The 25,862-nt window shown below is 37.0% G+C and overlaps 1 protein-coding gene across 1 annotated transcript in view; it reads left to right on the forward strand.

Moving 5' to 3' along the window:
• The window catches only part of ABCC11 (ATP binding cassette subfamily C member 11), a 77,562-nt gene that overhangs the window by 12,935 nt on the left and 38,765 nt on the right, over nucleotides 1-25,862 (forward strand). The window contains exons 9-14 of the mRNA XM_044659727.1: nucleotides 9,684-9,791; nucleotides 11,236-11,511; nucleotides 14,692-14,763; nucleotides 20,620-20,744; nucleotides 22,394-22,466; nucleotides 24,406-24,609. Coding sequence (XP_044515662.1) covers nucleotides 9,684-9,791; nucleotides 11,236-11,511; nucleotides 14,692-14,763; nucleotides 20,620-20,744; nucleotides 22,394-22,466; nucleotides 24,406-24,609 — 858 coding nt within the window. The remainder of the gene's footprint in view (nucleotides 1-9,683; nucleotides 9,792-11,235; nucleotides 11,512-14,691; nucleotides 14,764-20,619; nucleotides 20,745-22,393; nucleotides 22,467-24,405; nucleotides 24,610-25,862) is intronic.

Below are 25,862 nucleotides of genomic sequence, written 5' to 3' on the forward strand. Positions count from 1 at the left end.
CAAACCTTGAGTGTTTTTCTTAGTTTATGTGTATATAAAATGTGTGTATATGTGAGTATATGTGTGTGTGTGCATGTGTTCAGGGAAAAAGTGTTTCAGAACTGTTTCCATTAGTATAGGAGATTTTTGTTTTGTAAACTCATTGCCATTGATGGATATTGGCAATCTGTCTATAACTCAGTCTCAGAGAGTTGCCTAGTGCACTAAGAGGGAAATCAGTCAATTATCAATTAATAAGCATTTATTATCTGTTAGGTGCCAGGCACTATGCTTCACTAGAGTTACAAATAAGAAAAAGAAAGATAGTCCCTACCCTTAAGGATTTTATAATCTAAAATGCAAAAGAAAGCTGAATAGAAAGGTGGGTGGGAGAAGAAGGTGGCATAGTTGAATTTAATCTGAAGTGTGTGGCTGGTGAGAACTGACCAAGTTGACTGGTCTAGGAATCCTTTAAATAGAGACTTTAAGAAGAATACTTTGCCCTTCCCTCCAGCTCTCCAATTTGAAGGACAGAGGGAATTGAGGGTATACCACAGCTGATACAATCTCACTGAATGAGTTTCCTTGTGATGAGATTTCCTAGAAGTCATAACATGATGGAATCCAGGCCACCAATGCAGCTGGTGGAAAATGAGTCAAATGACTTGCCTGTGACCATATAGCTAGTATGTGTAAGAGACAGGACCTGATCCTAGCTCTTTATGATTCCAAGGCTAACCCTCTATCCATTCTGGCACTGCTAATTTCTCTGCCTTAAGTCCAGCCTTTTTCCAATGCATTCTTCACCTGGACAGCAAACATATATTCCTAAAGGACAGATCCAGCTATGTCATCCACCATTCAGGACTCCTTTATTCCCTTTGATAAAATACAACCTCTGCGGTTTCTTCCTAACCTCTTCATAATTTGGCTCCAACCTATTCTTCCAGATTAATCCCTCATTACTGCCTCTCATACATTTTATATTCCAACTGAATTTTTGTTTCCTGTACTTGCACTGCCTCAGTGTCTTTGTAGAGGCCCCTGTTGTAGTTCAAACCCCAAAATCTGAAATATTTTTTAGAAAGAAGTTTATTAAGCCATTTGATAGAAGACAGTGTGAGCCAGAAAGGAGGTGTGGCTCCTTCATCCAGGTTCTGGAATATTTACATTTATACAAGATTTTAAAAAATCTTATTTTTCTCATGCAAAACATACGTCCATAATGGTCATTATTAAAAGAGCACACTCATACAAAACCAAAACCCTAAAATAAAACCATGCATATACTTATGTGAAAGTTAGTATGCTTTGATCTGCTTCTTCCTCTGGAGGTGGATGGCATTCCCTGTCAGAAGTCTTTTAAGATTGTCCCAGATCATTGCATAGTAGCCAAGTTTTCACAGTTGATGGTCATACAATATTGCTGTTACTGTATACAATGTTCTCTCAGTATTGCTTATTTTGCTCTGCATAATTTCTTGTAGATCCTTCCAGCTTCTTTTGAAATCATCTTGCTTATCATTTCTTATAGCACAATAGTATTCCATCATCAACATGTGCCACAATTTGTTCAGTCATTCCCCAATTGATGGACAGCCCCTGAATTTCCAATTCTTTGCCTCTACAAAAAGACACTATAAATATTTTTTGTAGAAGTAGGTCCTTTCCTCTTTTTTTACTATCTCTTTGAGATACAGACCCAGCAGTTACACTAGATACAGGCCCAGTATTAAACTAAAGTTTCATAGTACTCTGGGCATAATTCTAAATTCTAAATTGGTTCAGTTCACAACTTGACCAGCAATGCATTAGTGTCCTAATTTTGCCACATCTCCTCTAATATTTTTCATTTTCCTTTACTGTAATATTGGCCAATCTGTAGGTGTGAGGTGATACCTCAGAGTTGTTTTAATTTGCATTTCTCTAATCAAGAGTGATTTAGAACATTTTTTATATGATTATTGATTTTTTCATCTGAAAATTGTTTGTTCATATCCTTTGATCATTTATCCTGACTTACATTCTTATAAATTTGACTTAGTTTTCTATAGATTTGAGAAATTAGACCTTTATCAGAGAAATTTGTTATAAAATCCCTCTCCCCTCCCCCATTTGTTGCCTCCCTTCTAATCTTGGTTACATTAGTTTTATTTTGTACAACCCTTTTTAATTTAGTATAATTGGGATTATTCATTTTATGTCTTATAATGCTCTCTTGTTTGGTCATAAATTCTTCTTTCTCTAAAGATCTGCCAGGTACACTATTCTATATTCCCCTAATTTAGTTATAATTTCACTCTTTATATCTAAATTATCATGCCCATTTTTACTTTATCTTGGCATAGGGTGTGAGATATTGATCTATACCTAGTTTCTCCCATACTGTTTTCCATTTTTCCCAGCAGTTTTTGTTAAACAGTGAGTTTTTATTCCAAAAGCTAGGGTCTTTGGGTTTATCAAACACTAAGTTGCTAAGGTCATTTATCCTGGTACATTATACAAGATTTTGACAAAGGTTTTTGTCCTAGTGTGGTTCAGGAATTATCTGATAAAGGTATAACATAGAATCACCTGAATTGAACTAAAAACAGAAGCTTGACTGGATTCTAAACAAGTTATGGTTTTGGGGACTCCCTTCAAAATGTTTTGGGTGGATCCAGGACTTGGGGAACTCAGAATACCTTTTAGCCATTGCCCACATTCTTAGAAAGTAACAGGTATCAGGCAACATTCTGAGTACAGATCATAACAAATTGGATTTAAATAGTATAATATTTTTTCTAACAATATAATAAATTGTTCTTTCCCATAATTCTCTCCTTTTGGATTTTTTAATCCCAACATTATTATATTAGTGAAAGCATAATTGTAGAAGCAAACAAAACTGTGTTAAAATATCAAAGGGAGTTCATTAAAACAATATGAATCAATGGAATCATTTCCCTGAATTGTCTAACGTTTGATGTGAGTCATTTAAGGAGGGGGAGGGGCCAGATTGATGATGGAATTTTCCTAATATATCACAGTCAGAGGGATCAATTCGAGTAAGTCTCAGTGGTTGTAAGTCAGGGAACTTAAGAGTACTATGACCAGGAATATCACATTTAAATCCTTTTTCCTTCAATGTCATAAAAGTTGAATAAGCTTAGTTAAACAGAATAATAATCTCATCTATCTCCTAAAGAGACAAATATTATTAAGCAGATTATATAAGTAAACTAAGTCAGGGCAAGGATTAAACTACTTAGATAGCCCACAATGGACTGATTGAGAGGGGAGATTTTTATATCAGCAAGGTAACTAAGAAAATTAGGGTCACAGAAATCTCCTCTTATATAGTTAGTGAGGGTAATAACTAAATCATATTGAGGAGCTTCAAACTTCCCTTTGGTTACTGCTTGAGGAATGTTAAGCAGTCAACATTATTACACCAAAAGTCAAATAAGCTTAGGTGTGGTTAATAAAAACAGTAAAATGGATTAGCAGCTGATCAAAAGTGGGGAAAGAATGGTCCTGATACGGGAACAATAAGTTAAAGAAATTATGATATATATCTCTTCTAGGCAAACATCAACACCATGAAACAAAAAAGCCAAAGTAATGCAATAATGATTGCCAATATTAAATAATATTAAATCTCCTTGTAACTCACCCCCAATATCTATTTAATCAATACATTTTATCTCAAGTTCCACTTAGCACATGTAGTCCTCTGATCTCTGGATATATTTTCCTTTGAAAATTCTGGAATGGGAGCAGCTGGGTAGTTCAGTGGATTGAGAGCCAGGCCTAGAGACAGGAGGTCCTAGGTTCAAATCTGGCCCCGGACACATCCCAGCTGTGTGACCCTGGGCAAGTCACTTGACTCCCATTGCCTACCCTTACCACTCTTCTGCCTTGGAGCCAAGTATTGACTCCAAGATGGAAGGTAAGGGTTTTAAAAAAAATCTGGAATAAGTTTCATTATCAGGGCAGTTCTGGAGGAGGTTCTTCCTCGCAGATCCACTTCTCTGGTTCCAAGACACTTGCAGATATTCCCTAGATAATTCTGCTAAAATCTGCCTGTAATAAGACTCAATACGATTCAGTACAACCACCTAAATTTGGTTTTCCAGTAATTTGTTTATATCTTTAAAACCAATTCAAACCTTATGCAGATAATACTATTATAACTTCAGATACTTGTCATTTTTACATGCTACCTGCTTTTTCTATCTATATTCAAATCCTGTATCTGATATGGACAATGCTATTTACAGGCTAGGGGAAGGACCTTTTAAAAAGGATTCATGAGGGCCTGACTAGTAAAATGAGTCCTTTTGTCTCTTAATATCATCAGAAAGAGACTTCAAAATTTAAAAAAAACATGATTTAAAAATTCTTTATAATTATGAATGCAATTTTATATATAAAATCTTTAATCTGGTTTTGAGAATTTATTTCCAAAATATACTCAAGGCCTGCATATCACATTAGAAATATTTGAAAGTCAATCATATGTCTCTTAGTTCTTAAATTTCCAACAGTATAATATTGTTTCTTTCCCAAAGTTTACTACTTTTACATCTTTATCCTATTCCCCTTTTTTTTGAGGATATATGTTATCTTTATGTCATCCTAAAAGAATGAGATTCTTTAAGAACCTAATTTTATATATGAACATATAACTACTAGCGAGAGGATGGCAAACCTAAGAACTTATTCTATCTATTTGCTTAGGATATGGAGTTGACCACATATTCAAATTAAAAATAGTAATATCTTTTATACTTGCATCTTCTTATAGTAACTCAGAAATATTTTTCTTATAGTAACTCAGAGATATTTTAGTATTAACCTATAAACAGATTTAGTATCACAAAACCAAAAATTTTCTTAGTTCACCTGTCCTGATTATAGAATTATATTTGGCAAAAGAGGGAAATTTCATTTATAGATTTTTCCTATAAATTATAGAAATTTGCTATAAAAGAGAAAAGGAGGGACAGAGTTATGACAGTATTAAGATTGTCCCTTCCAGGGCACAGACTGACCTGACATAAGCCCTAACCGAAAAGAAACTTCCCTTATCTTTATTTGTTGCCAGGTAATAGTCATAGTTAATAAATAGCCAATAAAGAAGAAAAATTCTACCTTATTCACAGGGTGTCATAGCCAAGCTCAGAATGAACCATATTGGAAGTTTTTCTGTTCAGAAAGGAACCGAATCAAGAGGATCTTACCTTTGCCTATGCAAGGCTGTCCCCTTAAGTTACCAAGGTATAGACTGTAGCCATTCCATCTGTAGCCATTCTCAGACTGGACTCCCTTATGATGGCATTTCCTTTGAAAGTCTGACTATTGGCTTAATGATAATTCAGGCAATATCTATAATGTAAACTCATTATGGTATCATATTATGGTCTTAAGAGATTTTATTTCAACTAGCAGAATTTAACTCATCACACCTTAGGACTAGGTTATTATTATTTTTCTCATGTTGCAATAACAGTTAACAATATGTACATAAAAAGGCATCTTACTTATCTTTCATTAATACACTAAGAATAATCACATTCTAGAATTTCACATACACACACACACACAGTGAATACTCAGAATTCCCCCCAAATTCTATCTATTATATGTCTCCAAACTAACAGATAATTTGTTTTGACTATTAACTTTCAAGGTAAAATAAAATTCTGAGTCTAAGGCGTACTGTTACCAAGTTGAAAGATGTAGCTGCAATACATACTATTCGAGTTTCATAATTTTCACAAGTGATGGTCAAATGATATCGAATGAAACTCATTCTTTACTATGAACAAACTTGTCCTTTCATTTTGACTGAAAGTAGTCCTAGATTCTCAAATTTCATAACTTTAGAACTTTACAACACATTGTCGTGAGGGCTGGTAGGATTTTATGACACCACTCAAATTGAAATTCCCCAAACTTCCTCCGTTTTAAAATAAAATATACCCAATTAAATACTTGATAGTTTTCAAACTCTGTGAACACGTTCTTTAACAAGTCAATTCATAACCTAACAGCTTCCAGATAAAAAGAGAAGTTACTTTTCTAATGATAAAACTGCAACACTGAGTATCATTTTTCAAATTAATAGCATTTCTCATATAATAGTTTCCTAAGATTCACAGTACAAAAGTCTAACAATAACACAATTTTAGGAATTTTAGAAACATAACACAAAACTTTTTGTCAATCAAATAATATAAATTTATTTGAATGTATTTCTAAATCCTCCTTGAGAAAATCACCAACTATCCATTTGGTATTCTATTCCAATCACTTTCAAAACTCAGTACAAAGTACTTGCATGTTAATATTAAATAATAATAACTAATATTTCCCTCAGCCATCTAAGCTACTTTTCTGTGCTATTTCGCAGCCTTTATGGATGAGGAGGTGTTTCCCTTCAAAGTTCTCTAAGGCAAATGAGACCTTGTGCTAGAGAAATTTGGAAGTGGCAGCCCTGTCAAGTCCACCTCACTGCCTGCCAAATACAAGTTTCCCTCCCTAATCTAGGGCCCTCCTAAGTGAATGAGTGTAGAATTAATGCCCATGCTCATTAGGATTAGCAGGCCATTACTGGCCAATCACAGACAAGGTAACTAGGGAGATGAGAAGGATAGGAAGAGAAAGAAAAATAAAAAATTCTGCCGATGGACTACCAGCCTAATTTTAACCAACTTTTTCATTTTTTAGCAGCTGCTTACCAGGTCCTTGAGTGTGCAAGACAAAGGGATTACTTGTTAGCCTGTTAGAGTGGCCTGGTTTAATTCTTTGCATCAGAAATAGCTGGGTTAGAATTTTACCTGAAATTTACTGGTTTTGTGGCCATGGGCCATCAATTCTCTGAGCTTCTGGAAATAGTCTAAGACTAATCTACTAAATTATAGTTAGGGTAGGGTCTATATTAATAGTGGATATTTCCATTCTTTATTTTTATTTCTTTATTTTTTTTTACCAATTACATATAGTAAATATCTACATAAGTTTTCCCAAGTTATGCGATTGAATTTATTTCTCTCCCATCCTTCCCTCCCCCCTCCCATGCTGACAGGTGATTCTATCTGGATTATACATCTATTATCATGCAGGACATATTTCAATATTGTTCATTTTTGTGAATAATCTTATAGAACCAAAACCCTAAAACATAAACCCAAATAAACAATTGAAAAATCAGGACATTTCCATTCTAATGAAACCACAGGTTCTTAATATACTTGTGTGTTGATATAGATAATTTGATACTTTTTTTCATGGTACCAATGCTTATAATAACTTCAGTGCTTAACCACACATATGTAAAATTGGAAATAGTTTTGCTTTATATTTTTATGCATATATATTTCTATATAGTTAATCAAACGCATGTCTACTATGCAAGGGACAGTTAGGTAGCACAATGGATAGAGCACTAGGATTGGAGTCAGAACAGACCTAGGTTCAAATTTTAGCTATGTGACCCTGGGCTAGTCACTTAATCCTGACTGCCTAGCCTTTGCCACTCTTCCATCTTAGAACTGATACTAGACAGAAGGTAAGGGTTTTAAAAAAGAAAAGGATCTATTCTTATGCTAGGCACTGTGCTAAGTGCTTGGAGATACAAAAAGAGACAAAAGACAGTCCCTGATCTCTAGGAGCTTAAGATCTAATGGGAGAAAGAACATACAAATAAGTATGTACAAAATAAACTATATACAGGATAAAATGGAGATGATTAGCAGAGAGAAGGCACTGGAGTTAAGAGAGATTAGAGAAAGCTTCATGTAGGAGGTAGGATTTTGGTTGTCTCTTGGAGGAGAGAATATTCCAAGTGTGAGGGACAACCAGAGAATGCTTGGAGCTGAGAGACTGAGGGTATATTTTCCTGGAACAGCCCAAAAATATATAGAAACTCTCATTTAAAACTAGTTAGTCTGTCTAGTCTTTCCTCATCATTCTGAGCTTTTGATCAGTGTGGTATAAACCAAGAGCTCTAAAGCACTTAAAACATGAGGATTTATTGGGGATCCCTTTTAATGAAAGATGTGTGGGCATGGAAACAAACCAAGAAGAATCTTTTCTGGTAGCTAATCTGGGTCTTCTTAGTTGTTAGGGCTTTTTTACACTTCAAGATTATTTTATATTTATTTAGCTATATACATGTTCTTGTTTCTCTCTCTCTCTCTCTCTCTCTCTCTCTCTCTCTCTCTCTCTCTCTCCCCTCCATTTTTCCCTCCTTATCCCAGGTCTTGAAACAATGACTGGCCAGCTATAATAGGCACTTAATAAATGTTTTGTAAATTAAGTTGGAGATGATGCAGGTGGACACTTAAGATGATTACTAGAATGACTCTACCCTGAAAAAGTCAGAAGAGCCTAAAGGCCAGAAACTAAGCGAGGTGGGAGAAAAAGTGAAGAAAAAGAGAAGGGCACATGAATAATATAGTTTTGACCAGGGCCAAGCAGGTTGCAGATTTACAATGGCTGAGTCCATTATACCAAAAGGAAATTAAGCCAACATCAACAAGCTAAGTCAACAGGAAGTATCGGTCTTCTACTTACTATGTGCCCATTGCTATGAGATACAGGAAAGAATTGTACAGCAGTATTTTCCCTAGAGGGGATGACTGTTGGTTTATAGTTAAGACATATACATGCAAACACACACACACCAACCAATCACAGAATAATATAACACTAATTATATAATCAAAGTTTAGCTTTTGTGTTTCAAAGTGTCAGTGCTATAGGAAATAGAGTAAAAGTAGACAGAGGTAGCAGCTAAGTGGTTCAGTGGATAGAGAGCCAGGCCTGGAGACAGGAGGTCCTGAGTTCAAATTTGGCCTCAGAAACTTCCTAGCTGTGTGACCCTGGGCAAGTCTCTTGACCCTCATTGCCTAGTTCTTACCACTCTTCTGCCTTGGAACCAATGCACAGTATTAATTCTAACACAGAAGGTAAGGGTTTGAGAAAAAAAATTTTTCCCAAGGAAATAAATAGAGGTTGGATTAGATAATTCCTAAGATTTCTTCCAGCTCTAACATTCTTTGATTCTTAGGTGGGTTGAAGTTGATTAGGGAAGACTTCTTGGACAAAGTGGTCTTTGGGCTGACCTTAAAAAATAGGATTTAGAAAAGCAGAGAAGATGCTTCCAAAGAGAAGAAAAGGAGGAAAACATTCAAAGCAAAGGGAAAATGGCAAGAATAAAGTCTTAGAGCAGACTGAAACATGTAATCAACAGTTCTGGTGTGCTTGGCAAGCATGTCAGAGAGACTGAGACTGTGGAACATTGCCCCTTCCTCCCAACCCAACATATTCTCTAATATCCCAAGGCGAGGGAGACCCACCACTGGGAAAGTAAGTGGGTTAGGCACAGGGCAGAGAACAACTCCCCTGGAGTGAAGCACACAGACTGGGAGCTTTCTATTTTAACTAATTTTTCTTGCTAACTAGGATTTAGCTAAAGTGAGATGTTTCTTCCAATCAAAGGAAGAAATGTGGTGATATGCCAGTCTAAATTTCAATGCTCTGGACAAAAGCCCCCAAATTCTATCCTATTTATAGATCTTCAGAAATGAAAGAAATTGGACAACAGTACCCCATAGTGGTATTCCCACCCCAGCACTGTGAAGTGTCCTAGCATGGCAATGTAGATCAGCAAGGCTAAAACAAACCATTTTTTTCTTCTCCCCTTTCTTCTCTAGGCATTTACTGCTATGTCAACATTGAATGCACTTAGGCTATCTGTGTTCTTTGTACCCTTCTCTATCAAAGGATTAGCAAATTCACATTCCAGTGCACGGAGACTGAAGGTAAACTTTGGTATTGTTAATCAAGTTGGTCCGTCATTTGGCAGTGCTGTTATCATCAGTGGCATCTTTTTGGTGTACCTTGCCCTTACACCTTCAGGCTATCCAATCTGAGTTCTTTGGGATATTCAGGAAAGGTAGTCTGTGTAGAGTTGTAGTATCCAAACAATTATTTCCAAGTCTTCCACTGGTATATAAGAGCTAAGCCTCATGAATTCTGACTCCACTATGCAATTATATTCTTTTTTTCAGAAATATTAGAGTTGATAACAACATTCTGGTGGACCTAGAAGAAGGTTCACTAGTTTAGGAATCTGGAGACTGAGATTTCAATCCCAGTGTGACCACGGATTGGCTATTTGACAATGAGCAAGTCACTGCCCCTCTCTGGACCTCCATGTCATCCTCTGAAAATTGAAGAGGTTAGACTAGATGATCTTTGAGGTTCCTTCCAGTTCTAAAGTGCTTTGGCGTTGCTCTTTGTCAAGGTTTAATCTCAGCATCATATGCAGAAAGAAAAACATTTGCTCAGTATTGAATAATATAAACGGAACTTTATTTTTAAATTTTTTTTGTTAAGACATTTCATTTTACCAATTACATGTGATAATAATTTTTCACATAAGTTTTCTGAAGTTCTATGATCCAAATTATCTCCTTCTCTCCCTTCCCTCCCATTACGTGGATTTATCATTTACCAATTCTGGAGATTTACCATCTCCAGGAAAACAATTTGATCTGGTAAACAGAACTTTAAAGGGAATATTTATAATACTTCTGAAAATTAACTTTTAATCACATGTGAGTCTACTTTAGCAGTTCATATTTGTATGGCAAAATGGGACCTAATTACAAACTGTTCTTGTAAATTCATAAATTAAATCCAATAGAATCTCTGCTTGACTTTAGGAATCTCTTTTTCTTTCTCTATAGCATGCATATGTTCATCTATATGTGTATATTTATCTGCTCTCTATATCTATAGCTGCATATATCTTTGATAGGTATAGGAACTGAATCCATTGATTGGATCTTGAATTATTGATTGACAATATATTGAACTGGATCCATATGATGAATTTCGTGGGAGAAAATTCTTTACCAGTGTAGGGAAGCACCTTTTCTGTGACAATATAGCCTTAGAGAGTGCCTATATCTATATTTGAAGGTAATTAAACCACCCTATGATCCATGCTAACCATTCATTGATAGTCACATTTTCTTTAATTTCTTTACATTAGTGAGTTTTTATTTTTAATTTTATTTTCTAAACTTTTGCTTTCTGACTTAGTAATAACTAAGACAAAAGGGCAAGGACTAGGAAAATGAGGTAAAGTGACTTGCCAAAGGTCACACAGCTACATTAGTGAGTTTGAAAGTTCACTAAAGTTGTATTAGTGAGGTCTCTATCCATTCTAAAATGAGTTCTTATTTTTTCTCTTTCAAGAACTTTTTCCTGAGAAAAGCCCCTGCATTTTATGTCCAGGAACTGAAAGGCTCTGCTGCTCTGGTTTTGGACAATGCCACCTTGTCTTGGGAATGGAGTGAGAGTGGGATTAGCAATGGAGCTATGGAGATGAATGGGAATGGGGATTACCCTGACAGACCTGCTGTAGGATCATCTCAAGGGAAGAATCAGCCAACTAGGAGGCTCAGTCAACCTGGAGAGAGAAAGATCAATATGGGCTCAGCGTTGCACAATATAAGTATTGTGTTGCCAAAGGTAAAGTCACACTTTGTCTACATGACAAAATAAATGTTACCTAAGAATCAGTCTTAGAGCAAGAAGGGACCTTAGAGATCATCTAGATTACAGACTAATCTTTTTTTTTTATTATTATTTTTTATTAGCAGATGAAACAGAGACAAGTTGTGTGGAAGGAACTTGCCTAAGGTGACATAGTAGCAAAACCAGAATGACAAGTCAGGTCTCCTGACTCTGAGGTCACCTTGAAGACCAACCAGGGCACAGTCTTAGATGGTAGTGCTAGACCTAGACTCAGAAAACCTTGAGTTCAAATTTGACCTCAGATACTTACTAGATTTGTAACTCCAGGCAAGTTCATTTAACCTCTACTTGCCTCGATTTCCTCAATTGTAAAATGGGAATAATAGTAGCACCTATTGCTAAGAACTGTTTTGACAAGAAAATGAAATTATATTTGTAAAGTGCTTAGCACATAGTAGTTGCTTAATAAATGCTTGTTTCCTTCTTTCCTCCCTTCTGAGTACTTGCAGAACACAGAACTGGGTGCTAGGTGCTTGGAATGCAAGGAATAGACAGAAAAAGAGTCCTGCATTTGGTGTTAGAAGGCTTGGAGTACTGGGGCTCCAGTTTCCTCATCTGTAGAATCCTTCATTGAATTAGATGATGTTCAGGACCTTTGCAATTCTGAATCCTATGACAAACTGAAGGCAAAGACTCTATTTTGACCCCGCCTTACATAGAGGCACAGTAGACACCTAAAATTTAGAGGAATTTTAGAGACTCCAGGAAGGTTCTATTCCCCCAGATATCAGAATTCTTTGATCTATTTCTGTTTCCTTAAACTTCCGCCACCAGTGATTATCTCCTTGGGTTCATTGCTATCTCCTTTAGTTCCTTAGACTGGTACAAAGGAAAAACTGCTGGATTTGGAATCAGAGGGCTTCAGTTAAAATTCCAGTTCAATTATTTAGTCAGTTAGTCATCATAAATTTGTTAAATGCAAGGCAAAGACAGTCCCTACTTTCAAGGAGTTTACAGTTTTTTTGGGTGAGATAACATGAAAACAATTATATATTAATTAGAGATATGTAAGAAAAAATAGGGGTAATCTGAGAGGGAAGGCATTAAAATTAAGGAGGACTGGGAAAGACTCTTAAAGAAGATAGGACTTTAGCTGAGACTTGAAGGAAGCCATGGAAACTAGGGGATGGAGAAGAGGAAAAGGAGAGTTCTGGACATGGAGGATGGCCAGTGAAAATGCTAGAAGGTAGGAGATGAAGAGCAAGTGTTCAAGGAAGAGCAAGACGGCTAGTGTCACTGGATTACAAAATGCACAAAGGGGTATAAAGTATAAGGAGGAGGGAAGATAGTATAGGAAAGGTTATGAAGGACTTTAAAAAGCTAAATGTGGGTTTATATTTGGTTCTAGACTTCACAGGGAACCACTAGATTGTATTTAATAATGGTGCAGAGTGGGATGAGGAGAAGACATGACCAGACCTGCATTTTAGGAAGATTAATATAACAGTTGAGTGGAGGGCAGTGTGGAGTGAGGAAAGACTTAAGCAAGCAGCAAGCCATTGCAAACAATCTAGGCAAGAGATGATGAGAGCCTGTACTGGAGTGGTGGCACTATCAGAGGAGAGGACTGTGTTCAAGAGATGTTAAAAAGGTAGAGATGACAGAACTTGATCACTTGTTGGATATAGGAGGCTAGAGTATAAAGTCAATAGTTGTGGTGAGTCTGGGTGACTGAGCATGGCAATACCCTCAACAGTATTAGAGAAGTTAGGAAGAGGCAAGGGTTTGGGGGGAAATCAGTAAGTTCAGTTTTAGACATATTAAGTTTAAGATGTCTCTGGGAATCCATTTCAAGATGTCTACAAGGCAGAGATCCATGACTGGAGGTCACCAGAGAGTTTAGAGTTAGACAAATAGATCTGACAATAATTAAGACTGTGGGAACTGATGAGCTTCCTTAGTGAAATAATTTTGAGGAATAAGAGGGCCAAGGACAGAACCTTGGGGGATCCCAACTGTTAGTGACTAGTGTTAGTGTTATGGCCAAAGACCCTGAAAAGGTAACAGAGAAGGAACAGTCAGACAGGTAAGAAGAGAACCAGGAAAGAATAATGTAATGAAAATCTAGAGTGAAGAGAGTATCAAGAAGTAAAAAGTGACTGACAGTGTCAAAGGCTGCAGAGAGGTCATGAAGGATGAGGATTGAGAAAAGGCCACTAGATTTGGCCATTAAGAGATCACTAGAACTTTGAAGAGAACAATTTAGGTTAAATGAGGATAGAAACCAGATTGCAAAGAGTTAAGAGAGTGAGAGGAAAGGCAGCAGAAGCACTTCTAGACAGCTTTCTTACTTTACTTTTTTTCTTCTTTAGCCACAAAAACAGGTGAAATTTAAGATGATAGTGAGCAGGGATGGATGGATCAAGTGAGGGTTTTTTGAGGATGAGAGAGATATTAACATGTTTGTAAGAAGTGGGGAAGGGACTAGTAGACAGGGAATGATGGAAAATGAGTGAGAAAGTAGGGATGATAGAAGGAGCAACAGGCGGGAGAAGATGGGATGGAATGGTATTACTTATGCACATAGAAGCATTAAGCTAGGCATGGAAAAAAGACCCTTTGAGCAAATCACGGATCCTTCTAAGAACTTAGTTTCTTCATCCATAAAATAAGGGGGATAGATTAGCTCAGTGGTATCAGACTCAAATAGGACCAGGTGACTAATCCATACATAAGGATCTCTGACACTGTTTTTTTATTGTACCAGTCAGTCACCCCTTGGGGAAACTCCTGACTATGAGAAACCCAGGCTGTATGCCATAATGAACCCCAGGCTACTGAGATACCAATGGCTTTTCAGACCTAATTTGAATCTCTTTAGCTTTATTTGCAAACTTCCAGGCTTTAGTATCCTCATTTATAAACAGACAGGATTAGACTAGATATTTTCTAAGGCTCTTGCCAATGCTGGATTTATAATCCCATATTATCACCCTTTCAAACTCCTTTGAAAGGATTTTTAAAACTTATTGAGTATTATGTAGAAATGGTAAGAGAAGGACAATTGTTCCCTCTTCTTGATACTGCCACGTGAATGAGATTTTGAGCTTCAGTGGCGCTGGGAGTATGAGGAATATCGCACTCAATATTCATCTGCTTTCATTTGTCTTGCAGGGGAAGGTTTTAGGGATTTGTGGAAACACAGGAAGTGGAAAGAGCTGTCTGTTATCAGCCATACTGGGGGAGGTAAGTGAAATGTATCAGTACACAATTACTATTCACAGGGATCTAAATACCTTCTGTCCCCTGCCAAACCTGAATCTTCCTTGGCTCAGGATCTTGCCTCCACAGCACAGATAGTCTTTGATTTGCATGTGGTCTCTCCCATTACACTGTGAGCTCTGTGGAAGCAGGGACTGTCTTTTCCTTTTTTTTTTTGTGCCCCCAGCACTTAGCCCAGTGCCTGGCAAAGAGTGCGTTGGATAATAAATGCTTATTGACTTGACTGATTAGCCATGATCTTGAGAAAGATTCATATCAAGTTAACTTTTTAGAGATTTCTTCTTTTGCTGAAAGATAATGCTATTATGAATATTTTAGCTCAATAGTAGGACCACTGAGCTGAAGGGTATGTACAGCGTTGTAACTTTTCTTGCACAATTCCAAATTGTTGGGCAAATTAAAGTTCCACCAGCAATGAATTGTATGCTTATGTCCCCACAATCTTTTCTAAAAGTGCATCTTTCCCCTTTTAAAAGTATTTCTTTGACAATTTAATGAGTATATAAATATTTATTGTAGCACTACTTGTAATATTTTTTTTCAAATCCTTACTTTATGTCATAGAATCAATACTGTGCATAAATTCCAAGGCAGAAGAGTGGTAAGGGCTAGGCAGTGGGGGTTAAGTGACTTGCCTAGGGTCACACACTAGGGTCTGAGGCCACATTTGAAACCAGAACCTCCTGTCACTAGGCCTGATTTTTAATAAAGTGAGCCCCTACTGCCCTCTGAAGTAATTTTTAACAAACCCAAACAACTGGAGAATTACCGAACAAACTGTGATGTATGAATTTAATGGAGTATACCTTGAAGAATGATATAAATGAAGAATATAAAAACATTATGGGAATATTTGTATGAAGTGAGGCAGAATGAATGAGATAGAACCAAAAAAAACAGTATCCATAATTTTTACAACTATGTAAGTGAAGGAAATTTAAACAGGAATAAATAAAAGATCAAAAGCTTGAATCAAGAATGTGCTAATTTATAATACAAATGGAAAATTCCTGAAGTAATAAGGTTGAATATATAATCAATTGCAATGACTCTTTTATGTTGCTTTTACTAAGTGTTGGAGGGTATTTTACAAGAACAAAAATTCAACTAGAAGTATACCAGAGGGTTATATGATGTGTTGAAAAAAATTCATTAATAATTTTTTTCTTTAAGAGACTTCCTGGATTCTTTTCCACATTGTCCAAGTTATTTCTATCTCTTTTCTCAAGGAGTTCATTACCTGGTTCACCATCCTTTCCAACTCCAGCCTTTAGACTAGGGAACTTCGACATCTACACTGATATTGTTGTTGTACAGTGACACTGTCATTAAATAATTTGGCCAAGGTCAGATAGCCAGAATGGGTCACAGGCAGTAACCAGGCCAGGCCTTCTTGACTCTGAAGTCAGCTGCCTATCCATTAATCTATACTGCCTTTTTTGCTATTAAAATAATGGGCAGAAATAGCAGATAAATAGATATTTTCCTTCTTTTGTTGGAGAAAGTGGGTGACAACTGTATGTGGAATGCTATTTTTTTAAAATTAGATGAGCCCAAGGTATTACTTGGGTTTGTTTAAATTTTCTTATGGGATTTTTATGTGATAAAAAGAGATTCACTGAGTTGGAGAATAAAGGAGAGTGACTTATTTAGGAATGATTGTGATGTAAAAATAGAAGACATCAATAAAACTTAGGCAAGTCACTTTACTTCTAAAATTCAAGCAAAAGGGGCAGGTAGGTGGCTCAGTGGATAGAGAACCAGACCTAGAGATGGGAGGTCCTGTTTCAAATATGTCCTCAGACACTTTCTAGCTGGGTGACCCTGGGCAATCCTAGCTTTTACCACTCTTCTACCTTGGAACCAGATACTTAGTATTAATTCTAAGATAGAAAATAAGGATTTAAAAAATAACTAAATAAATTTAAAAATAAACAAAACACAGTAGGATCTTGTTTGACCCAAACTCAACACATATGAATTCAATTAAACACAACTGGCAATTGAAAAAATAAAGACCTAAAAATATGTAAAGTGAAAAATTTTAATGATTGATAGATTTGCACCATTTCCCTAACAGAGTAAAATTCACCCAGTTAAAATCATTCTTCCTCTGAAAAGACCTAGTAGAAGATATTGCATTTTGTCAAACTTTACCTCCTGCATCAGTGGAGTTCTTGTTTGTAACAAGTTGTGTCAGTGCTTCTCTTTATTTTATTAATACAATTTAGTTATTAATAATGGCCCCAAAGAACAAAAGTAGTGATGCTGGTAGCTCTGATAAGTCTAAGAAAACTTGTAAAGTGCCTAGGTGTGTTTGTATAAAAAATACTTATTAAATAATGGAATTCACTATTATGCACGATTTTCAACTTATGTGAAGGATCTTGGAATGTATTGGTCATGTAAAACATGGTCCTAGTGTATTTTTTAAAGGACGGGGAGGGAGCAGCTGGGTAGCTCAGTGGATTGAGAGCCAGGCCTAGAGATGGGAGGTTCCAGGTTTAAATTTGACCTCAGACACTTCCCAGCTGTGTGACCCTGGGCAAGTCACTTAACCCTCATTGCCTAGCCCTTACCACTCTTCTGCTTTGGAGCTAATATGTAGTATTGACACCAAGATGGAAGGTAAGGGTTTAAAAAACAAATAAATAAATTTAAAAAAAGGAAGGGGGTAGATTAGAAGGCTTTTAAAATGCCTTTCAGCTTTATATTTGCAATCCTATGAATTATAAAGAGATGGACTACTCAAGAGGATTAAGCCTTTTTGATTTACTTAATCCACTACAACACATCACTCCAAAAAAAGAACAATTTCCCTATTAAGATATGATCCAACCAATTTCCTAGTAACATTACTGTAATTAGGGCTAGGGCTTGAGGAGGAAATCAGACATCTTTTCAACATAACATTGTAGTGGCAAAATAATGGAAAGAATCCTGGATTTTGAATCAGGAAATGTGAAGTTTTAAAGAAATAGATTTTAATTGATGCCTTTTAAAAATATCACCTACATTTAGCCTTGTATCATTCCATTTCCATTTATTTAGAAAGCCATTACTTATAACAAATAATTTTTTTAAAGAAAAGAAAAAATTAAGTAAACCAATCAACCCATTAAAAAAAATCTAATGTCATGATGCAATGTTTCATACTACCTCTGGAGTGAGTGGGTGATGGGGAAGACTTTCTTTCCTCTTTCTTCTTTAGGGTAAAGGGCAGCTAGATGGTACAGTGGATAGAGTGTCAAGCCTAAAGTCAGGAACACTCATCAATGAAGTCAAATCTTGCTTCAGATATTTATGAGCTGCCTGATCCTGGGCAAGTCACTTAATGTTTGCCTCATATTCTTCATCTATAAAATGAACTTGAAAAGGAGTTGGCAAATACCTCTAATATCTTTGCCAAGAAAACACCAAATGGGATTACAAAGAGTCAGACATGACTAAACAACAAGAATTGGTCATCATAATTTCACAAACTTCCATTTCAATTATCTTATGGTGGCTTTTTTTTTTCATTTATATTGTTGTAGTCATTGCTTGATATCCTGGTTCTGTTTACTTTATTCTGCATCTATTCATATATTTTTCATGCTTTTATGTTTCACATTGTTTATAATAGCATAATAACGTTGCAGGGGGCACTTGGGTGGCTCAGTGGATTGAGAGCTAGGTCTAGAGATGAGAGGTCCTATGTTCAAATTTGGTTTCAGACACTTCCTAGCTGTGTGACCCTGGGCAAGTGACTTAACCCCTATTGCCTAGCTCTTACCACTCTTCTGCCTTAGAACCAATACATAGAATTGATTCTCAGATGGAAGGTAAAGGTTAAAAAAATAATAATAATAACATTGCATTCCATTCATTCACCACACTTTGTGTAGCCATTCCCTAATCATTGGGCATCCACTTTGTTTCTAGTTCTTTGATACCTCAGGAAATGTTGCTCTAAATATTTTAGAGTATATAAAGCCTTAATTTTGTCAAGGACCTTCTTGGAATATGTGCATATCAGTAAAAGAAAAATATATAGACATTTTATTTATTTTTTTTATGAATAACTTCAGATAGCTTTCTAAGATGCACCAATTCAGAGCTCTACCAACAATACATCAGGATGCCTGTCTTTCTACATTTTCTCTAACATTGACTGTTTCCATCTCTTATCATCTTTGCAAATTATTGGGATGTAAAGTGAAAGTTTGAGGTTATTATTTAAATTTCTTTTATTAGCGACAAAGAGAATTTTATATGGTTATTAAAAGGATGCAATTTTTCTTTTGAGAGTTGTTTGTTCATGTCCTTTGACCATCTATTTATTGGCGAATGGCTTTTCATCTTATGTATTTCTGTTATTTGTCTATATATCTACCTATCAAATTCTTATCATAGATACTTGATGCAAAGATTTTTTCACAGTTGACCACTTCCCTTCTTATCCTAGATGCATTAATTTTATGGGCAAAAGCTTTTAAAAATAATGTAATCCCAATGATTAATTTTCTCTTTTGTAATTGCCTCTCTCTCTTGTTTAAGAATTTCTCCCCATGTGAGCTGTTTGCCTCATATGCTCCTCATGTAATCTTTGTATTTGTTTACTCTTCCTATTGATGATGTTTGTGGAAGAGTATGCCGTAAGGTTATGGTGGTGAGGGAAGAATGTCTTTTTATCAATCTTAATATTCTATTCCAGTAAATGCCTTTGCTTTGGAAAAGAATGCTTGCCTTCCCCCCCCCCCCCCCCGTCCCAATAACTGTGAAAGATTACCTTCTCTTCTATTTTTATATGGTGTGATAAGAAATAGGGCACCTAGAAGGTGCAGTGGATAGAGTGCCAGGTCTGAAGTTAGGAAGACTCATCTTCCTGAGTTCAAATCTGGCCTTAGACACATACTAGCTGTGTGATGCTGGGCAAGTCACTTAACCCTGCTGGCTTCAGTTTCCTCATGAGCTGGAGAAGGAAATGGTAAACCACTCCAGTATCTTTGCCAAGAAAACCCCAAATGGAGTCATGAAGAGTCTGGCATGACTGAAATGAATGAATAACAAGAACAATGATAAGAAATGTGAATTTTAATCCTGCCTCTGACCCTTTGTAGCTGTTAAATCAACTCTGAACTTCAGTCAATGTGATACAAAAGAGTAATGAATTTGTAATCAGTCTCAGTTCAAATCGCAGCTCTGGTGCTTACTATCTGCGTAACCTTAGAAGAGACATGATTTAATCTCTCTGGACCATCATTTTCCATTCTCACCCTTCCAAATGAGAGAGCTAAGTTGGATTTCCTTTAAGTTCCCATTTAGTTTCATACATATGATTCTCTGAATTTGGAAGGTTTTGTAAATCTTAAGTGCTATAAGAATATGAGTTGTTATTTATTCATATCTTCACCTAGTAATTTATGCCTTTTCTCAAATAACCATAATCCATTCTTCCAGAGTGCTATTTAAAAAGATTTTAATCATTATTATTTAATCACTCTCAGAAAATACAAAATTATCTTGATGTAAAAGGGTAGGAGATCTTTTAAAATTTAACATCTTTAACAAAAAAAGTAGAATTTATTTAGTGCTCATTCTATATCATGAATATAATTGTTTTTACTTCTTTATAACTCTCCATTATGTTCATTAGGGGAAGTATTATTCTCTCCATTTTAGGAACAGAAAGCTTGAGACTCAAGGAGGGGAAATCACTTTCTGAAGGCCATACAAGTCATTCAGTGATGGGGGATGAGTATGGTGCCTTCCCCACTAGCCATCCATGTCTCCTCCCCAGTGTCTTGGTTTTTACATTGGCTATTCCTTCTGCTACAGATGAATTTGCAATCTGGGTCTGTGGGGGTGAATGGAAGTTTGGCCTATGTCCCCCAGCAAGCATGGATATTCAGTGGGACTGTCAGAAATAACATACTCATGGGAGAAAAATACGACCAGACCAGGTATAGTTCAGATGTTATTCTGTGGATTTGAGGGGTGGGAATGACTACAGGTCTGCTTTTGAGGTGTTGAGCCTGGGACGGATTTGGGATTAGATCCCCAGTTTCATTTGGCAATAAAGAACTATGCATAGATCACCAAACTGTACTGAATAAGAGAGAACTCACCCCAGTGAAGAAAAAGGTTCTTGAGGGAGGAGATATATGATATATATTCTAGTTCTTCCTTGTTCCACCCCAACTCCCACTCCTTTCTTTCTGGGGTTGAGAATGGGACTATATGGGATAGGAATAGAAACATATGGGAAGGAAGCTCACAGAGACTATTCCAGAGATCTATGGCACGAGGCCTTTCCTGAAGAGTTTCTCAGCTTTGGGGAAGTTAGATGATCCCTTGGTTTGTTATAATTTAATTCTGAAATATTTCTCATTCTATACTATCTTCCCTCTCAACAAGGTGCTTGATGACTCATGTTAGTATTTGTAGATGTGTGTGTGTGTGTGTGTGTGTGTATGTGTGTATGGGAAGCAGCAATGCTGTCGGGGAGAGAGAGAGAGAGAGAGAGAGAGAGAGAGAGAGAGAGAGAGAGAGAGAGAGCTTCGGAGTCAGGAAGACTTGATTTCAAATCCTGCCTTTGACATATAATACCCGTGTGGCTATATATAATAACTGTGTAACGAGAGAGACAACTAATTTAACCTTTTAGTACTCCATGTAGCTTTGTAAAACTATATAATATCAATGACTTACAATTCTCTATCAGTGGAAGGAATCCCCGTACCAGGAATTATCTTCACCAATGATATTGCAGGTCTAGCTTCTCCCCATATTCCTTGTCCATTTATCCATCCACCCTCCTGTCCATAGGTATACTGTAGTCAGTTAAAAAAATAAAATCTGGGAGAGCTGATTGTTACATTTTCAGTGTGAGCATTTATACCTCAGAATATATATGTATATATATAAATATATATAATATATATATTCATACCTCAGTAAATATATGCCAGAGATTGATTTTTAATTGTTTTCTTAATTTTTTAATTTAAGAAAGTTTGGAAAATGTGAATAAGATAAAACTTAAAATTGTGTTGTGTGCTTTAAGAGTTAGTTGTTAAATATTTCCCAGCATATGCCTGATTACATACATAATTGTACATATGTGTATGGTGATAAAGTGACAGGCCTGGAATCAGGAAGACTCATTTTCCCGAGTGCAAATCTGACATTAGACACTAGCAATGTGACCCTGGGCAAGTCACAAACCTTGTTTGCCTCAACTTCCTCATCTGTAAAATGATCTGGAGAAGGAAATGACAAATCTCAACAACAAAAATTATGTGAACATATTTCCCTCTGTGCGTGTGTGTGTGTGTGTGTATAGTGAGTCTCTGAGACAGTGTGTAGAGGCCAGGAAGACCTGTGTTCAAGTCTCACCTCTGATACATAATGAGATGGCCATTGGTCACGTTTTGTAGAATTTGAGAATATTAAAGCCTAAAGTAGCCAAAGAAATACTACAGACCCAATCTTCTCACTTTACAAATGAAAAATCTAAATGGAGGAAGAGGCTTGTTCAAGACCATGTGAATTAGAATCATAGATGGATAGAATTGCTAATTACTCACTTTCTATTTTTGGTTTTCCTCAGATATCACCAGGTGATCCATTCCTGTTCACTAAAGAGAGACTTGGAAATTTTGCCCTTTGGAGACATGACTGAAGTGAGTGGGATAAGAGAGTCTGGGTAGATAAACTGACATCTGTCTTGTTATTGATGCATTCAGATTCTAGATTTCTTCTAAGTATTTTTTCCACTCTCCCCTAGTCAGGCAGGAGTCCTTCTAACTGTCTTTAGATCAACAGGTGTGTAGATATCTTTCTTTAAGTCAGGCAGAACACTTCCCAAGTTCCTGGAACCCTCTACCCTCAAACTAGAGCCTCTGCCCCTCTTTTTTTCATGATCCTCAAACCCTTTCTGATCCTCTCCCTTGTGGAGAGATTCCCTAGAAGAGAAATCAGAGCCCAAATTATCCTAGGTTCTAGTGAAGAATGAATCAATCCTCCAAGCCCTTTTCAACTTTCACTTTGGAATCAAACAAGGTTACTCTTCCTCCTCATTAAAAAAATTAAAAAACAAACAAACAAACAACAAAACCAGCATCCTCATCTCAATGTTGTATAATTATTCTGACCAAGTTTGACCCTGGAAAGAAGATGAGAAAATACACTCCTCTCTTTTCTTTGCAGAGATGGGAGACTATGGATGTGGAATATTGCATATACTGTTAGACAAGGTTGATGTGTTAGTTGATTTGTTGAATTATTATTTTTTCTTCTTTTAAAAAGCTTTGTTAGAGAGGATGACTTATTGGATAGGGGAAGGGGAGCAATATATTTGGAAATGAACATGATGTAAAAGCAAAAGATATTAATAAAAAATAAGGTTATTAAAAAAAATTCCTTTGAGAGCAGCTGAGTGGCTCAGTGGATTGAGTCAGGTCCAGAGATAGGAGGTCCTGAGTTCAAATTTGACCTCAGACACTTCCTAGCTGTGTGATCCTGGGCAAGTCACTTCACCCCTATTGCCTAGCCCTTAACACTCTTCTGTCTTAGAACCAATACATACTATTGATTCTAAGATGGAAGGTAAGGGTTTTAAAAGAAAAAAAAATCCCAAACAAGCCAAGAGAAGACTCCATGACCAAAAGAGCTACCATATTAAGCACAGGTCTAAATGTCTTCCTAGACAAATCCTTTGGCCCCCCCCCTTCCCCCAGCTGTCAATTATGATAACAAATTCTGATGTTTACCTAATGTTTTAAGGTTGTAAAACACTTTACATATATTATCTAGTTTGAGCCTCATACTTAGGTAATAAAGGTATTATTATTTCCATTCTACAGTTGATGAAATGGAGGCTCAGTGAGTTAAGAGGTTTGCAAATGATCACACAGGCAATAGGTGAATCCAGGCACTTTTGGATCCAGGTCCACTGCTCAATCCACTATTCCCACTCTGTGGTGCTTTTGGCTTTTCAAAATACTCTAACATCCCTTGTCATATCTGATCCTCACAAGTCTCCTAGGAGGTAGACAGGGTCTAGTTATACCTGTTTTACAAATGATGAGACTGAGGCATGAGTGACATGGACAAAGTCACACAGCAAACAAAAGGAAGGTTGGGATTTGAGCTCAAACCTTTGACTGTCTGGTGGCATAGTAGAGAGAATGCTAGGCTTGGAGTTAGAATGGCCTGGGCTTGAATCCTCCCTTAGAGATTGTCTCTGTGATGATGGGCAAGTCACTTCATCTATAAAATAGGGATGATGATAGTTCCCACCTCATATGATTGTCGGGAGGACCAAATGAGATAATATCTGTGAAACACATTGCAGATCTTAACATGATCACCCATGTTACTGCATCACACCAGCTGTCTGACCTGTCTCCTGCTTCGGATTCTCCAACACCGCCCATATGGACCCATTCTAAGCAAGGATACAGCAAAGAGCCGGTCATATCTCACCTGCTCAAGACAGAGCTGAGGAGGGATGTGACTAGGAACATCCCTTTTTTGGTTTGTGCTCATCACTTGCCTCCACGTGCCCCCTCCTGTGGGTCACCTTGCTCAGCTCTTCCCTTCTTTATTCCCTCTTCACAGATTGGGGATCGGGGCCTCAACCTCTCTGGGGGTCAGAAGCAGAGGATCAGTTTAGCCAGAGCTGTGTATGCTAACCGTGAGATCTACCTGCTGGATGATCCGCTCTCAGCAGTGGATGCCCATGTTGGGAAGCAAATATTTGAAGAATGCCTTAAGAAAGCACTCAAGGGGAAGACCATGGTTTTGGTTACTCATCAGTTGCAGGTATCAAGAATGGAAATGTGTATGGTAGTTGCAATTTGTTGAAAAAAAAATGCTGATTAATTAAATTTTTACAAGACTCTCCTCCCTCTGCCCCTCATGATTTAACAGCTGCCTTCCAAAGAGTCTTGTTCATTCATTTCAGGCAAGTGGTGGGATCAGAGATTTAGAGCTGGAAGGGATCCTGCCCATCATCTAGTCCAGTGATTCCCAAAGTGGGTGCCACCGCCCCCTGGTGGGTGCTGCAGTGTTCCATAGGGGCAGTGAAGGCCACAGGTGCATTTGGGGGCAGTAAATAACTGAAAGGGGGCGGTGAATAACTGTAAGGGGGCGGTGATAGTATGTGACAGGGGACGCTAAGTAATGTTTTTTCTGGAAAGGGGGCGGTAGGCCAAAAAAGTTTGGGAACCACTGACTAGTCCAACCTTGCCATTTAATAGATGAGGAAAATGAAGCCAAAAGGGGTTATTTGTTCAAGGTCACACCCATAATAAATAGCAGAGTCAGGGTTCAAGCCTGTGTCTTCTGACAGAGAAGTCCTCATTCTTTGTATTCCATGCTGTCTGAATTATTGGAAATATGAATTTTATTCATAATACCTGGGGAAGTTAGAATGGTAAAAGATTTTTATGGGCTGGTAAAATTTGAATGTCTGTTTGCATGATAGAATTGAGTTCTCTGTTTTCAGATTTATAAAGGTGCTGATAATCTGATGCTTTGTCCATAAGTGGATTTGGGTTAGGAAGAGGAGGAAGGGGACACCTAGGTGGCTCAGTGGATTGAGAGCCAGGCCTAGAGGCAGGAGGTCCTGGATTCAAATATGACATCAGATACTTCCTAGCCCTTGACGCTGGGCAAATTACTTAACTTCCATTGCCCAGCCCTTACTGTTCTTCTGCCTTGGTACCAATAAACAGTATTGACTCTTAGATGGAAGGAAAGGGTTTAGAAAAAAAAAGAAAGGAGGAAAATCTTGATGGGGGATATGGATTAGAAAGAGTTTGAGATTTCTGATCCTAAGGATTTTCTGGAAGAGAATAGATAATTAGTTGTTCTGTATTATTTCAAAAATCTATAGTTCTGAAAGCAAAGAATGGGACCCCTGTCTGCAAAATTAACAGGTTGATCTCAATGAATTCTCTAGCTCTAATTCTTAGGATCCTACCACTCACCTGTTTGACTGCACTTATGCTACATTTTCCAGGAAAGTCTCTGTTGCTTTAACTGTTACATAGACTGAATTTACACATATGTCC

This window comes from Gracilinanus agilis, chromosome 2, assembly GCF_016433145.1.
Source record: "Gracilinanus agilis isolate LMUSP501 chromosome 2, AgileGrace, whole genome shotgun sequence".
In the NCBI taxonomy this organism is placed as follows: Eukaryota; Metazoa; Chordata; class Mammalia; order Didelphimorphia; family Didelphidae; genus Gracilinanus; species Gracilinanus agilis.